The 16,786-nt window shown below is 35.4% G+C and overlaps 1 protein-coding gene across 1 annotated transcript; it reads right to left on the bottom strand.

The window, feature by feature from the left end:
* Window positions 1-16,424, bottom strand: dcp1a (decapping mRNA 1A). Its single transcript, XM_073819000.1, has 9 exons — window positions 16,282-16,424; window positions 15,796-15,836; window positions 15,559-15,686; window positions 12,328-12,394; window positions 11,849-11,978; window positions 9,461-9,553; window positions 5,066-5,557; window positions 1,258-1,458; window positions 1-1,179 (listed from the first exon to the last, which is right to left on the bottom strand). The coding sequence occupies exons 1-9, from the start codon at window positions 16,414-16,416 to the stop codon at window positions 1,099-1,101; spliced, it is 1,368 nt and encodes a 455-aa protein (XP_073675101.1). The 5' UTR covers window positions 16,417-16,424; the 3' UTR covers window positions 1-1,098.
* Between the last annotated feature and the right edge of the window lie 362 nt (window positions 16,425-16,786).

A 16,786-nucleotide genomic window follows, 5' to 3' on the forward strand; every position in this document is an offset into this window, starting at 1 on the left:
TAAATTATGGCAGGAGTTTATTTGCACATGAACTTGAGACAAACCACTGTAACAGAGCATCCAACGCATTTGAGAGTTCTTCTTATGCATGTGGCCTGCAGCTGCTGCAACACTGGATCACAACTGGTGAAGTTTTAAAATACTCCATAATAAAAGCAAACTACAAAGAAATAAAAAACACTGAATGAAATTCCCTTTCAAGACAGTGTAAACAAGCAATAACTACATAAACCTTGGGTGAATTTAAATACAATTCCAGTCAAACAAACAAACACCATGAACTAGTTAGTAGTGCAAGCAGAAAAAAAATCATTTTACTTTTAATGATGAAACGAAATGCACTTATGTTGATACAGAGAACAATTATCATCAACTGATATGCATGACACTTTAGTTCAGAAACATTGAAATGTTGATTTGATGCATCTCAATTAAATCAGCCATTTCATATTTCAATCTGTCTTTAAATTTAAAAAGCAATACATGGCGGCACCATGAGTCTACTTCCTGCACACAATGGTTCAACTGTGGTATCAAGAGAAAACATGTTTAACTACTAACCTTTATTCACTTTATGACCAAATAAACAACTAAGTTTGTAAGAAAAACGGAAATAAGTGCACATCCTACTCAAAATCCATCTTCGCTGGGAAGTCATAGAGAAGCTGCAAACCACAATACTGATTTAACAGTAAAACATTATTGAGACTGGGATACCGTATCATATCCATACGTCTAAGGCAGGATCAGAAATAAAAAGCAATTCTCCAAAGAGGTAATGCTTTGTATTGCACAAGTCCCTTAACATAATTGTGTATATAATTGTGCTGGGAGTCATAAAGATAAAACGAGTGAAAAATGAGACTGGCAGATGGACACAATTTAGATTTCAAGTGGGAAAGCTCAGCACGAGGGCACACGGCAGCCTGGGAAACTGCTGTTCATTAAGGGAGTTCGCTGGGAGTGCGACATCAGCACAGGGGGTGTTTCTATCAGCGTGTCGTCCAGTAGTGTCAATGTATGCGGATGTGATCAAGCTTCACGCTGAATCTGACACGGCTCCTGCTGGACGGCGTGCGTTTTTCCCCCAGTTTGTGGCTATAACTTGATGTTGTTGAGGCCTTTAGAGAGGCTCTGTATGTAGGCCTCATGGATTGCACTCAGGAAATGGGCGTCATTCTGCAAACAAATATAGGCAGACAGTTGAAGACAAACAATTTGATGGACAAGTCTGTAAGTCTGGGTGTAAGTCTGTACCTTTATGAGATGTACGAGTGTATCTTTAAGCTGGTTGCGACTGTACAGGGAAGAGGGCAGGTCTGCTGTGGGAAAGGGGGCGGTGGGCGACGTCGGGGAGGCGGGGTTTTTCAGTGTCTCGTTTGTCATAGTGAAGGAATGCTGGAATACACTGGGAGACAGCAGCAGTGAAGACTCCTCCCCCTGGACAACTGGCCCCGCCTTCACATCACAGAGAGAGGACAGATTAGTCATGTCAATATACTGCTACCGAACAACACTTTAAACCTGAAAATGCTGTCAAGAGTGTACTCACTGGAATGGGTTTGACCAGAGTTGAGAGTCGAAAAGTTCACTTCCAGAATAAAAATGTACAGATGATTTACTCATCTCCTTGTCATCCAAGATGTTCATGTCTTTCTTTCTTCAGTCGTAAAGAAATTAGATTTTTTTGAGGAAAACATTTCAGGGTCACTCTCCATATAGTGGACTTCTATGGTGCTATGGTTAAGTTTAAATGCAGCTTCAAAGGGCTCTAAATGATCCCAGCCAAGGAATAAGGGTCTTATATAGTGAAACTATCAGTTCTTTTCTTAAAAAAAAAAAAGGGAAAAAAAACCTTGACAATTTACATATTTTTAACCTCAAATGCTCATGTTGTCTTGTCTCTGTATTCCAGTTCAAGACAGTTAGGGTATGTCAAAAAAAACTCCCATCTCATTTTCTCCTCCAACTTTAAAATTGTCCTACATCGCTCTTTTACCTTTTTTTTGTAAAGGCCGTTTGATCATCTTTGAAAGTTCACTTTGTAAACACTGGGTCTGTACTTCTGCAGCAATGTAGGGCAATTTTGAAGTTGGAGGAGAAAATTAGTTTTTTGACACTGTCTTGAACCGGGCATTTGAGGTTAAAAAATATTTTATAGAAAATTTGACAATTTATTTAACCGATTGTTTTGCTACATAAGACCCTTTATTCCTTGGCTGGGATATTTAGAGCTCTTTGAAGCTGCATTTGTAACCTTCAATCAGCTGAGCACCATTAAAGTCCATATGGAGAGAAATCCTGAAATGTTTTCCCTTAAAAAACAACTTACTTTATGACTGAATACAGAAAGACAAATATCTTGAATGACAAGGGGGTAAGTAAATTATCTGTAAATTTTAGTTTTGGAAGTGAACTTCTCCTTTAACAAGTCAGAGCCGTCAATCATTTAACATAAGGGATGTAATAAACTGGTTTAGACATTGTTTCCACCTGTATTTAGCACTAACCACACAATACATGGTCGTACCAGATATAAAGTATAAAACTAATATATATAATGCTAAATATATAATGCAACAGGGAAATTGCAATTTGGTAATCCTGATAATAAAAAGTCTAATTTTACTTTTTTTTTTTTTCTGGAAAACCATGCAATGCTATTAATTAGGGATACACCGAATGGTCAGCAACCAAAATTATTCGGCCGAAACTAGCAAAAAGAGCCCTTTCGGTGTTTGGCCGAATAAGCAAAAAGGTAAAATAAATGATAGCGAACAATGATGTGCCATGATCAAATAAGAGGCGTGCACTAATGCAGCAAACATGTGGTCAGTGTGGAAGCATTTAAAACTGTCTGAGAAAGAAGCAAAAATTATTTCAAGCACCGACAGCGAGAGACTGTTTAGAAGCACATCACATGTCTTCATGAGAAGAGAATGGGCTGGTTACTGTATGATGACTGAAATCACCAAATGGTCTTAATCCATTAGTCAATAAACTACAGAACGTTATGTTGTCTAATACACGCACCAGCTGTATTTATTCTGACAGCGCTGCAGCAGCTCCTTAACCAGGGCTCAAAGTCCAAAGATGAAAATCATTCATAAATCTGCTGCTGTCAGCAAAAAGTAGTACTGAGGTCTTCTTGCGGGTTCATACATCATTCATAAATGTTAGCATTGTAAATAAATAAAATTTTACAATAAAATAAAATAAAATTTGAAGTTAAGAGAATTTTCATTTCAGTGCATCCCTACTATTAATGTATTCAAAAAACAAATGTGAAGTGTGTAGCATGCAAATGTGGCACTCTTACAAAAAGTACTATTTGTTAACTATTTATCACAGACCTTGGAAAACTCTTCATCGTTATTTTGGCTTTGTTGTGTCCTGAAAGTATTGATTTGTGAGTTCAGTATTGTGTATTGTACAGTCGTCTTTTTTTTTTTGCTGTTTTGTTTTGACGTTGTTAGTGACATTTACACTGATAAAAGATCACCCATAACCACAGATACATCGGTAGGAAATAGAACGTATTGTTAGGTGCATTAAATTCCCACTCCTATACTGCAGGAGAGAGTGCACCATAGTGTTAATTTCGTCAGACGAGACGAAATATGTTCGTCAACGACCTTTTTTTTTCATGACTAAGACGAGACGATGACAAGACTGCACCACTGTCCAAAAACGCTGACTAAGACTAAATTAACATGCATTATTGTTGACGAAAAAAGACGAGACGAAAATATTTTGCATAAAATAAAAACTAAGATAAAATCTCTCTTCATTTTCGTCTACAATCGTCTCTGCTTTTTCATCAGCTGTTACGGCTTTAAAATATTCAAACTGCGCTTTGGCTCGCTGGCTGGCGCTGAGCCAGAGACGGACGAGCTCTGCGCTTGTCATTTAATCACAACTATGCAGTGTTTTTAACCACATAACGCTTATTTTAGGTTTCAGACATTTAAATACACATAAGTACTAGTAAAAGGAGACATTTAGAGTTTGTAAAATACACACATAGGTCTATGGAAGCAGCAAATAACAATCTATTCAAACATAATTTGCCGATGTGTTTTATTCATGTCACATACACATAGGCTTAGTAACTAAAAAGTTCACTCTATTCCTCTTCTAGTTCACCAGCAACTTACTTGCATGTATTTCGGGAAATACGGCTGACAAAACTCTCTCTGAACAGCAGCGCGAACAAACATGGCCGCGCCCATCTCACGTTACAGATTACGACCCAGATCTTTTATATAGGGTTTTAAACGACGAAACATACTAATTCACACATTTTTGTGAATCGGAATATTAGATAGTTCATAACATGGTAAGCAAGTGTGTGAGTATTCTGGATAAAAAAGGAAAAACGAAATAAAAGCGATCTATCTGTCATACAGTGTTATTGTGTCTGTGTTGTGTCACGTGACAAGCTTGATGCGTCGCCATGGAAACAATAAGGACGAACGTTCTAAAATAACGGTCGCTTAAAAAAACTCACTCTCAGGGGTCCGCTAGAATATTTTAAATCATTTGTGAATGTGTCTCCTAAATCAGAAATTGAAAACCAGACACGTTTAACATTGCATTCAACAAAAATCATTCAACAAGTGTATTTTGTCAGGTAATTATGACATTTAACCAATGTTTGAGATATGTGAAACACTTTTTTTACTGAAATGTGTATCAGTAATAATCTCAGTAATAATGTGTTATTTTAAAAAAAGACTATAATTTTTTGACTAAACCTAGACTAAAATACATTGAGTTCTTTTTTGACTAAAACTAGACTAAAATTAAAAGACTTTTAGTCGACTAAAACTTGACTAAGATACCTTGAGTTTTCTTTTGACTAAAACTAGACTAAAATGACGAGACTTTTAGTCGACTAAAACTTGACTAACAAAAAAAGATATGTGAATGACTAAATATGACTAAAACTAACAAGGACATTTGGCACAAGACTAAGACTAAATTAAAAATAGGTGACGAAATTAACACTAGTGCACCATTTCAAGTCATTTCTGCACTTGCATTAAACAAAAATACCACTTACCGTAAAAATTTTGCTTGGAGTATTCACCTGTGCCGGCAATGCAGCCTTTCCTGCAAACGGCCCTGAAACTTTACAGGCAGTTTCTCTGAAGCTCTGTGGGGTGACCAGTGAGCTGGGCATGAATCCGGGCAATGACAGGGGCATCCCATGAGCATCTGTGAGAGGACTCATATATGCAGGAGGAAGAGGACCGGCAGAACCACGACGTACAGTCTGACTGGCACTCCTGCTCCCACTCTCCTCTGAATTTGAAGTGGCCGGTCTTGGGTCTCGGGTGCCGCAACCCTGAAAAAGAGAGACAAAAGCTGGGCCTCCTGGGTCGGCCGAGATACGAGGAGCGAGGAGAGGCTCCACAGAGTGAGGCGGAGGGGCAAACGCAGGCCCACGCATGCTTTCCCCCACAGTGGAGCCTGTGGACTGGGGCGGTTCTTTGGGCAAAGAGCTGCCAAAAAGCTCTTCCACGGTGATCTGCTTCACAACTGAGTGACCTGACTGTGGAGAGGAAACAAAAACACATGCATTTCACGTATCATTTATTCATAGCTCTATCATCTTTGATTTAGGTGTTCGTAGACACCTAGGACACCTCAACCTGCTCACACACAGCGAGTGAAGTCACAAAACACATTGAAAACAAATGAAGCTCCCTTTCTGACAGTAGCAAAGCTACAAAATGAATAGTATTTTCAATAATGCCTTTTTGGAATAGCCTTCCTGGCAAGGATTGAGCATTATTCTTACATTTCATTCACTGCCTGACTAACATATTTGGCCATTCACAATACATTTATTGGGACAGTCACATTATCTTTCTATAGCAATTCATGTTGTCACGATACCAAAATTTTGACTTCGATACGATACCCGACTTAAATCTCTCAATACTACTACCGATACTATGACAAAAACATAGAATGACAGGTAAAGTAACTGAATAATAGATCATCCAAATTGATATTATAGTTATTTAATCTATTTAAAAAAATAAATAAATAAAATTTAATTCTTCTAAAAAATAATACTAAAAATCGCATGCCGGTGCCACTACGCAGGACCAAAGTGAGCAACAACTGAGCGTACAGATATTTTAGAGATCTTTGCAACTTTGTTGGCTAAAAGGACAAAGCCAACTCTTATTTTATGATATAGTAAATTTATTTCACAATCACAACTTATATTACATAGTCTTTATTAATATAAAGATAAAAAAAAATAAACATACAGATGCAAGTAACAAACTAAACAACAAATACAATAAAAACAATAAAATAAATAAATAGGGCCCTATGAAATTAGTTTTATTCCTATATCCTTTTTTTTCTGTTTTCACTGGATTTCATTGGATTACATTTTTTCAGTTTTTTTTTTTTCTAGATGTCTAATTAATTAAAATCATGAAAAGATTAAATTCAACAGTAATTATTTAAAGTTTACCAAAAATTAAATTTTAAGGCACCATGTTTTCTGGAATAGTTTCATTAAATTTTAATATTCAAAAGCATGTCTGATTAATTTTTAAAGATTAATTAGATTTGATAAGAATTAATTATATTATATTTTTTTTCAGAAATATTGCCTTGTGCATTTACAGTTTCCTTGTAAATAAATTCTAGTAAATATATATTTTTTCTGGTAAATATTCCTTTAATATTGTTCGAATAATATTTGTATTAGCAGTAGTAGCACTATCATTACATTAAGTAATATTTCTGTCAAGTTGAACCAAACTTTTATTTTGACGGGTTGCTGCCTTTACGTTTCTGTTTGTATTAGATGAGACAATGGTAAAAAGAAATGGTAAAATGCTCATGAAATGACTCTCACAGCCGTTCTAGTGATATGTTTGTGTTCATGTACTCGTATCAGGCATGTGATTGGCTAAGGACAAAAAAGCAGGAAAATATACTAAGACCCCCCGGATAATGATTTGCGGTTGTCGGTTGGGAAAATTAACCGAAATGAGCATCCCTAATAGCTAGCAAATACAAGTAAGTTAATGTTAATGCAGCTTAAACATCCTGCCATAGTAGAAAATCACTCAAAATCGATCATCTAATCCAGGGGTCTTCAACTAAAACAGCTCGAGGTCCAGTAATGAACCCTACGCACCAGCCGAGGTCCAGACAATTATATATAAAAAACTATTTATGTTTTGTTTTGTTTTTCGCGAGACCAGGGTATCTGCAGCATATTTTATCTTAAATTCTACACATTTAAATACTTTTTTAAAGACCTGAACAAAATTTAATAAATAAATAAATTATTAAAATGACTGTAAAAAGCATGATTTACAATTGAGATGCAGATTTCACATAACAAAAAAGATTTCTTAAATTATAAAATTCACATTCCAGCCTTCAAGAGTCAAACGTATCAATTCTTATATTAATTTAAACAATTATTGTCAATCAAGTATTATATTAATTAACATATATTTTATTGCCTTAATTGTTTAAATTTGTATAACACATGATCTTGTCGATCCATCAGATAACATTTACAACTCTACGTGCTTGGTGCTTAAAACCATGGACTGATTTGTTTACATTGGTCTTTTTGACAACAGTATACGTACGAGCTGATTAAAAATGTCAGATCATTCTCTTCCAGCAGGAGGCGCTATCAGAATGATACACAAAGCAGCGCCGCAGCTGACTTTGAAACACGCAGCGCTCATATTTATTCAATGGATAACCTTATAAAGTTCCATCGCAATTCTTGCCTTTTAGTCCCCACATTTAAGACCACCTGAAATAATTAAGTCTTTCTTAACCCCTAATAACACTACAGTCATCAATAAAAATGAAGAGCTTTGTTTCAAGAACTGACTTTCAAAAACCCTTAGCCTACACAAAATACGTTTCTTTTTATTTTGCAGAAGAGAAATATTAGGGAAGTAAATTAATATCAGCATATGAAGTATATTCGTCTATCATTGTTTCTTAGAGAATGTGCACATTAGATGCTGAAAGCGCTGTTTTTACTTTCACTTTAATATATGCAGTTTTCACGTTGCTTGTGTGATATCCATTGGCTCACCGTCGTGGTTTAAAATATAAATATGTATAAAAATACAGTATAAAAAGATATATTTACAATATTTTGCGACGTAACCCCAAAATAATGCATTTTCCATCAACGTTTTTCACTCACTGAAAGCTACATCTGTCTGCCGATCTCTCCTCTCCTCACTGCACAGAAGATTGCACCCAAACGCTGACGTGCTTGATATAAATGTATTTATTAGAAATAGCGTTTGGCATTTTTTTTTTAAATTATTATTATGTCAAAAGCTTTCACGGTCCGTATGGACGCATCTTGCGGTCCGGAATCATACTTCGCCCTCCGCCATTTGCGAACGGTCGCAAATACGTGACATAGGTCATATTTTCAGGTCGAAAAATCCGGAATTCCGGATTAATCCGGAAAAATCACATCCCTGTCGTATATTAAGGCGGCAAACACCGAAACGTAACATGCACTTCAATATGTGTGTAGTAAACAAGATCCTGCAATTCCGTCTGCGTTTTCCGCATCGCTTTAATCACAGGGCCCTAAACAAACAGTGTTAATATGGCTCTTATCAAAATGCATTTTTAGAGTATTAGTAAAACGTGGAATTGTACCGGTTTTTAAAAGCAGGGTATCATGATACCTTTTTAGTATCTATTATTTCGCACAACACTCTACAGTACAGACTGCGTCAAAGCAGCTTTACAGTGATAATCAATGATGGAAGCTCAGCTAGGCAGACAGTTCTGTATCTGCTTCTGTTCTTATTTCACTGATCGACAAAGCACTCACATAGCTCTCATTACATTACCCTTTATTTGTCCTGAATCCATGTTCCTGAACTCACTGACCTCACCCTAGGCTGCTTTTGACAATACACATTACTTTAAATTGTATCATATTTTAATATTTATAGACAAGACGAGCATTTGAGGTTAAAAAGTATATAAATTGTCAATTTGTTTAGAAAATAACAATAGTTTCACTAGATAAGATCCTTCTTCCTCAAGTGGGATCGTTTAGAGCCCTTCGAAGCTGCATTTAAACTGCATTTTGGAAGTTCAAACTCGGGGCACCATAGAAGTCCACTATATGGACCACTATATCCTCAAAAAACATAATTTCTTTATGACTGAAGAAAGAAAGACATGAACATCTTGGATGACAAGGGGGTGAGTACATTATCTGTAAATGTTGTTCTGAAAGTCAACTAATCCTTCAAGGGACCTGTTTTGGTCCCTTACTTTTTTAAGGGAAAACACTTAATGACAATCTAACTACAGTACCATCCTTAATGGGCTTCAATGTAACTGGACTGAGATGCTTAATATCTCAACTATAACAGAAGACCATCTAGTAGAAGTGCTCTTAGATGTGTGTTACCTTCTCGTGTTGAACTGCTGTGACGTCCTCTCTCTTCTCCTGTGACGGCGCAGCTTCAGAGCTCCCCTCAACATCTCTCTCGAATGACTGACTCTATAAACACACAAAACACAAACCTTACCTGTTATTCCAACGTTCATTCTTTGTCTATTATCACACTAAATGTCCACTTGTGCCTCTTTAAACAAATGCTACAATAAGGACAAAGTACTAAACATGAACTCTTTGGTTAGCTTAACGATTACTCAAGCATTTCTAAAAGTCCAAATGAAAACATTTCAAATTATGAAACTTACTTATACTATTATTCTTTTTTATTATTATTCCTGTAATAATAATAAAAAAACAATAGTCTATACAAAAAAGGTAGGTGCTTTCAAACCCTCCTAAATATAGTTTTGATTTCAACATGTAGCCAATCACAGACATGTGAACACAGTGGCCAAAACACTGAATAAATACTCTTCATTCAGTGTAAGTTCTGCATGCTTTCCTTATAACCAACAAAGTCCTAATACAACGTTAATAAGAGATTTATTAATACAAACAAACCATTTTTTTAATTTGGTTATTTGATTATATGGTTTCTTTTTTAGTATTAAATTTGATTGTAACAGAAGTTTTTACAAGATTGCAGAACTTTTATAGATTTAGTGATCATAAAGGAAGCGCTCTTTGCTTACTTTCTACTTACTAATTCCCAATTTGAATACAAAAATAGTTTATGGCCCAGTTTCACAGACAGGGATTAGGCTTAAGCCAGGATCAGGCCATAGTTCAATTAGGACATTTTAAGTCATTTGAATAAATGTGCTTAGAACAAAACAAAACAAAGGCATTGATATATATATATATTCAAACAGCGGAGTCCTTAGCCATCTTTAAGAATCGGCTAAAAACACATTTCTTCAATTTTATTTAACCCTCAAATTACATAATATCATTAGCAAATGCACATAGAATGTATTTGTGAAATACCAGGGCTCTAAGCTTACTTTTCTTTTTAGGAGCACTTGTGATCCTAACTTAACTTTAGAAGCACAGTCAAAAAAAATCTGATATTAGCTGAAATTAGCTTTCTTATAACTAGGTGATATTTGACTCCTTAAAGTGATTTACAGGGGAATTTTGTTTTTACCTTTGTAATGGCTATTTTCTGACTTTATTAAAAGTATGTCATCATGTCAAAAAAAAAAAAAATGTATTATATTTTTTAAGCTTTTTAAAATTTCTAAGTAGAATAAGAATAAGTTACCAATCAAATGAAATCAGTATTAACAAAATTAATGTACTACAGAGGTGGCACAGAAGAACGCAAAAGTAGCTTGTAGGTGTATTTTCTTATGTTTAATGAGGCTCAGAGGTGGCATGAGTGCATTCAAATTCATAAATTCAAGTTGAGATTAATGTTTTAAATATAACATTTTGAATACAGAAATATTAAATTATTTAAATATCTGAAAAGATACTTTAAAAATGAAACTAAATCTGGTGGCAAGATACTGATTTAATTACGGAATCATTCATTTGATTCATTCGAATGGCTGGTTCATTCAGGAATAAAGCAAGTGACTGTCTTTATAAATGGGAAATTGAATCATTTCACTAGATTTGTTTAAAAATGCACATTCATTCATAAACGAAACACTGCTGTGTTTGAATGGAGATGTGCAGCGGCTCAATTGTGACTTGCTTCAGACTATTTTTGACGACGAAATAGAGTAAAATCAGGCAATAGTGTTATAGTCAGACAATGCAAGTCACTTAATAACTTTTTGTTTATTGAACTGTTGTATTAAATCAATACCTCACAAACTCAAACTAAAAATGATTAAAAGCTGTCACTCATTTTAGTTCATCGCGATCTCAGTTCCATTATAATCAACGCAGCTCTCTACACCGCACAATCAATCTCTGATTTGCACTCTCTCTACACTTTGTTTATGAAAGGATTGGTGAGATATGTCTGTGATACATTACTCAACATTGCAAAAACATGTAGAAACCTTTGAATCTCCCCTCAGCGCAAACACAACTGTTGATCAGGTCAGTCGCACTGCTGCTCCTAAATATTTTTTCATAGTCGCATGCAGTATCAGTCGCAAGTGTGAGCGAAATGGTCGCACTGTAGAGCCCTGAACACAATAGCAACATTCTTAAATTACTATTGTATAAATATTGACATAGTGGTACAATGTGTTATTGAAGTTATTTGAACATACCACTCCCTTTACACTGGGAAAAGACATGACGACAATAATAATAATAATAATAGATCTTCACCACATGCATAACCAGGTCTAGGTGCTTTCATTTTACGCAGCAATCTTGCTGTGAAAGTGAACAACAATAAAACAGAAGGGAAAAGAGACGTGAGGGCCGTCATACCCTTTGATACTCCTCTTTAGCCTTGCTGAGCAGCTCCAGGATGTCTGTGGGTCTGGTCTGAATACAACCATTCGTCCTGCCGCTCAAGCTTCTGTCGGGAGACACTCGCAACGCCTCCTGTTTGACTATCCTACACACACACACACACACACACACACACACACACACACACACACACACACACACACACACACACACAAGAGAGAGAAGAACAACTTCAATTTAACTACAGGGACAAGTGAGATCAAACAGCAATTCAAGCTTCTCTAGATAAGTTCGTTGTTTATTCAAAATAGACTGTTCCGTTCACACAGTGACAAAATAAGCAGACTTTAGGGTGAGTTCACCACCCATTCACTTGTCCACGTCACATGTGACTGTCAGACAGCCTGCTGGAGCCAGCCACAAACGTCCACACTAGTTACCAGGCAACTGACATTTCACTGATGGCGGCTGAGTGTTAAAACATGAAAACTTACTGCAGCATGAGCTGTGCAATCCGCTGGCAGTCGGCTTTATCGTAGAACCAGATACTGTAGATTCCCACTGGCAGACACAGAGAAACACAGTCAAATAAAGCCAAACTGCTCCTTTACAAGAGAAAAGCTGATGTTAAAGGTAAACTAAAACAGGTAAAAAGGGGCTGCGCTGTGACCATGTGGACTGTTACAACAAGTTCAACAAACAGCGATTGTTGACCCTCTATGCTACGGAGTAAACAATTCATTTTTACTGCTTTCCTTGTTATTCTGAAAAAAAAAAAAAAAAATTATATATATATATATATATATATATATATATATATATAGGAATATGGTTATTATCGTATCGATTTTTTTATATTTATTTACACAAGCATTAAACATAAGATTTACGTTAATCTTATTACTAGTCTAATCCACTAGGTGTCATCCCCATTATTTACCTTGCGCTATGTTACAACAGAGGGTCCATTATTCATTCATTGCTTAAAATGGCGGATTTTTTTCACATAAAACGTCAGAGGTATGGAAGCATTCCACATTTCGCAAGCAAGATAAAGATACAGTGGACAAGAACACAGCTATATGCCTGATTTGTAACTCTGAGGTGAAATGCTGTAGTAATACTTCAAATCTGCAGAGCCATTTGACAAGACATAACCTGATCCTGTTTCATCAAGGTATGCGACTGTTCTGACTTGTCCAATTTCCAGCATCAGTTTTTCATCTGATGAAATCAATTCTGTCTATTCATTGTAAACATTTGAAAAAGTGTTTATATACAGGTTTGTGACTCTTATAAAATGTCCATTTATTAATTAACCACTTGTAATCTTATGTTCACTGTTATTTTATTTTTTTTATAAATGTAGGATTTGTATTAAATCTATATTCATTCATATTGTCAAATCAAGAATTGAAATGGAATCTAAATCGAATCGAATTAAGAACTTGAAAATCGAAATCAAATCGAAACATCTGAATCGATACCCAGCCCTAGTAATTAAAAGGGCAATGATATGCTCTGATATTGATGATAATGATATGCTGTTTAAATGACATTTGAATGTTCCTCCAAAACACTCTTTCCCACCGTCAGCCTCACATGGAGGACACCTGTTGATGTGCTCCAGAAACGGCTGTGTTAAACTCATTTCTGAACATGTCTTCTCAAGGGGGATTTTTTTTTTTTTTTGCATCATCTTTGGTTAGTAAATTAAATATTTTTATTTACAAATCAACATTATCTAACATAGTTTTACTGTAAAATGAGAAAACAATGTTGCCATGTGGCAACACTACCACAATGGAACTGAAGTAATGTATTTCCTCACTGGGATTTTTTATAGATAGTAACATCAATAATTTGATGTTTTTTATTTTAATTGTTTATTGTAGCATATATTTATGTATAAAGAATTTATGTATTCTTATTAGCAATATTTCACAGAAAGTGCAATAGGGAGAGTGCAGAGTTGATGACAATGAAGATAAGTTAGCCTTCAGTGACTGTAACGATGAGTGTGTCTGCATGCGTGTCTGACAGATTTTGATGGAAATTAAGATTGGATGCATCAATTTCTAAAAGAAATGTGCATTTGAATTAATAAAAACATAACTTATTTAAAAAAAAGGCCATTTTCTATTGTGGTACACTGTTGCCATGTGGCAACATTTTCCTAAATACCTCCCAAAAATCTTTTTTTCAAAAATGTGTTTTCATTTGTATAACTAAAGCTATTTCATGTAAAAAAAAAAAAAAAAAAAAAAAATTATGTGAAAAAATATTTCATGGTAAGAACATAATGCGTACCATAGACGGTTAAATTACCAAGCGTTACAGAAAATTATTAATCAAGTAAACAACCTAAAATACAGCTTGCTGTCCACACTGGAAAACATAAACTTCTTCGATTTTGGTTTGTATAGCACTTCTTTTTTTACAACACAAATTGTTTTAAGGGAGCTTTACAGAAAATAATGATGTAAATGTTTATGCCCTATGAAATCTGTTTTATTTCTTCCCAAATTCATTTTTTTCTGTTTTAATCAGTTTTTTTTTTTTTTTTTGCCCACCTTATGTTTTATCATTACCAAGTTCTGTATTCTGGCATGTCTAATTATTTGTTTAATTATCAAATTATGCATAAAAAACAAGTTTCATTTAATCTTACAATAGCCTTGTGACATGTTTATTTTTCTTAGAAATTGTGTTGTGTATTTTTCTGGTTATAAAATGAAGGCATTTAATTTATCTTTTAATTCATTAACAAAAAATTAATCTTAAGAATAGTTTGATTTCAAGGCATTTTGTGACTTTTCTTACTCATAACAAAAGTGTACAATCTGATTTCTTGATTTTATAATAGTGATTTTTAGCATTTCAAAATATATATAGCAAAAAAACAAAGGATTGACTAATAAGCCAGAAAGTGCTCCTCTGCTGCAGTCTACTGGATGTAATGGTGATTTTATGTATTTATTTAATTTTACATAAGAATTAAATAAATACATAAATGTAAACTCATAATTGTGAGACAAAAAGTCAGAATTGTGAGACAAGTCTCAATTACCTTTTTTTTTTTCAAGGGTTAAAACGGGCTTCAATATATTATGGACCTTTAGACACAATATGAAAACAAATCTAAAAAATGTTTGTAGTACGTGTTCTTTGTTTAGTAACATGTTTGATACATAAGTCTTTTATGACTCAAATAGTGTAATATAGTGAGAATATGGAGCTCATACTCGAGGAGAGTAAAAAACTCCTTAATTTTATTAATTCAAATAAAGGTTTCTTAAAAAAAAACTGATGGATGATTTCCCCCTCACATTTTTTTTAAAGATTTTTGGATAATGAAGTTAACCTAAGCTAGCTAGATTTAGTCCAGTAAGTGCACATCTTGTAATACTACTGATGAAAAAGCTATATTGTTGTTTATTTTATTAAAATCAGTAAAGATTTCACAGCGAAAGTTTTTACAATTACACGGAAAGGCCTTTATTTGCTAAAAAATGATAAACCATCAATCAGAACAGGTCTTTCAGCAAAGTTTTGATCATGTTGATCATCTGGAGGCCTTTCAGATATGGTACAGTAGGCTTTATAAAGGAAATGGTGACTCTGTTAGGAGTCAAACAGGGTTCCTTCTCACTGGAAATAACAACACTGCAATGGACGGACAACAGATGAATACAGTCTTTAGAGTAAGCAGTGTCTTTACTTACAGTTGCCATTCCTGTAAAGTAGGAAAGGGTCCTGGAGCTGGAATTCCAAGTCTTTATTGATCGGTTCCACTAGATTTTCTGTACTCAAGCGGTTCATAATTGTGAAGCCATGATGGGGAGATGCCGACCTGCAGAAAAAACAGTCATCCTTACATTACACTGCACCACTATCAGACAGATCAACATGTTACTAATAATATAAGGTATCGTGGGGCTTCACAACCAGTCATCGCTCACCTGGCATAAACAAATAATGTGCCTTCAATCTCAGTCTTTTCCTAAAGTGAGAGAGATGCGTTAGTTTGCAAAAAGATTTCATATTCAATACTAATACAACAAAGACCCAACCCTGCAGATCACTAAATTATAGTATTTTACTGTCAGATAGAAGCTGACATCAATTTTATTTGCAGAACACTTTATTGTTAGACCTGATTTTACTTTCAGATCAGTTTATTATTAGATGACGAGCTCGACTCATTTGTAAACACCTGCTGTTTACCTAGGTATGTTTACCTTGACTGCTAATATATGACACTGATGTTCCAGCAAACCTACACGCTGGCATAACTCCCTGCATGCTCCTTGTGAATTGATATAATGCGTTATAAACACAAATACAGCAGACACCATAGTGAGATACTAAACTGATGGCGTTGCTATTAGCAACTGCAGGCTAACTGACATGTGCGCAGTGATATGCAACGCATTTTGAAACCTCACCCATTCGTTTGCTTTGGAGTTGAAAGTATAGAGCGCGACCTGTCCGGCGACGTCCAGCAGGTTCATTATATAGGGATCATACTGCTGTAGAGCTGCCAGACTCATCAGATGTCCCGCTTTATTCACACACTCCATCTTTACACTATGCCTACACGGAACACATTGCAGGACGAACACTTCCGGTTGCCGTTTTCTTAAGTACGTGCTGCGGCAAGTATAGGTCTCTGCAGGAAAGTAATGGGAGTTACTAGATCGGGGCGTTTTTAGACCATGGTACCTGATTGGCTGACGTCATAGTGACGGTAGGTTTAGGGGTGGGGTTAGGTAAAGGGAATCATTTCGATATCATGATTTAGAAACACCCAGCAGTTTGAAAACACCCACAAAATTCAGAAACGCCCACGTTTGCTCTGCAGAGACCTCTTCCTCTGCTGCGGCCAGGGTTCGTTCATGGTTCCGTTGAGCAACCGTTTTCACTCAGGCCCAGTAGTCGATATAACGTCAC

Source organism: Garra rufa, chromosome 15 (assembly GCF_049309525.1).
Source record: "Garra rufa chromosome 15, GarRuf1.0, whole genome shotgun sequence".
Taxonomy (NCBI): domain Eukaryota; kingdom Metazoa; phylum Chordata; class Actinopteri; order Cypriniformes; family Cyprinidae; genus Garra; species Garra rufa.

Excerpts from the sequence above, each read along its gene's own strand:
- dcp1a (XM_073819000.1), bottom strand. The coding sequence starts at position 16,416 with ATGGAGTGTGTGAATAAAGCGGGACATCTGATGAGTCTGGCAGCTCTA. Across the intron at positions 15,687-15,795 it reads ACATTATTTGTTTATGCCAG|GTCGGCATCTCCCCATCATG; the intron begins GTGAGCGATGAC and ends TTTTTTCTGCAG. Across the intron at positions 1,180-1,257 it reads CACTCGTACATCTCATAAAG|AATGACGCCCATTTCCTGAG; the intron begins GTACAGACTTAC and ends ATTTGTTTGCAG.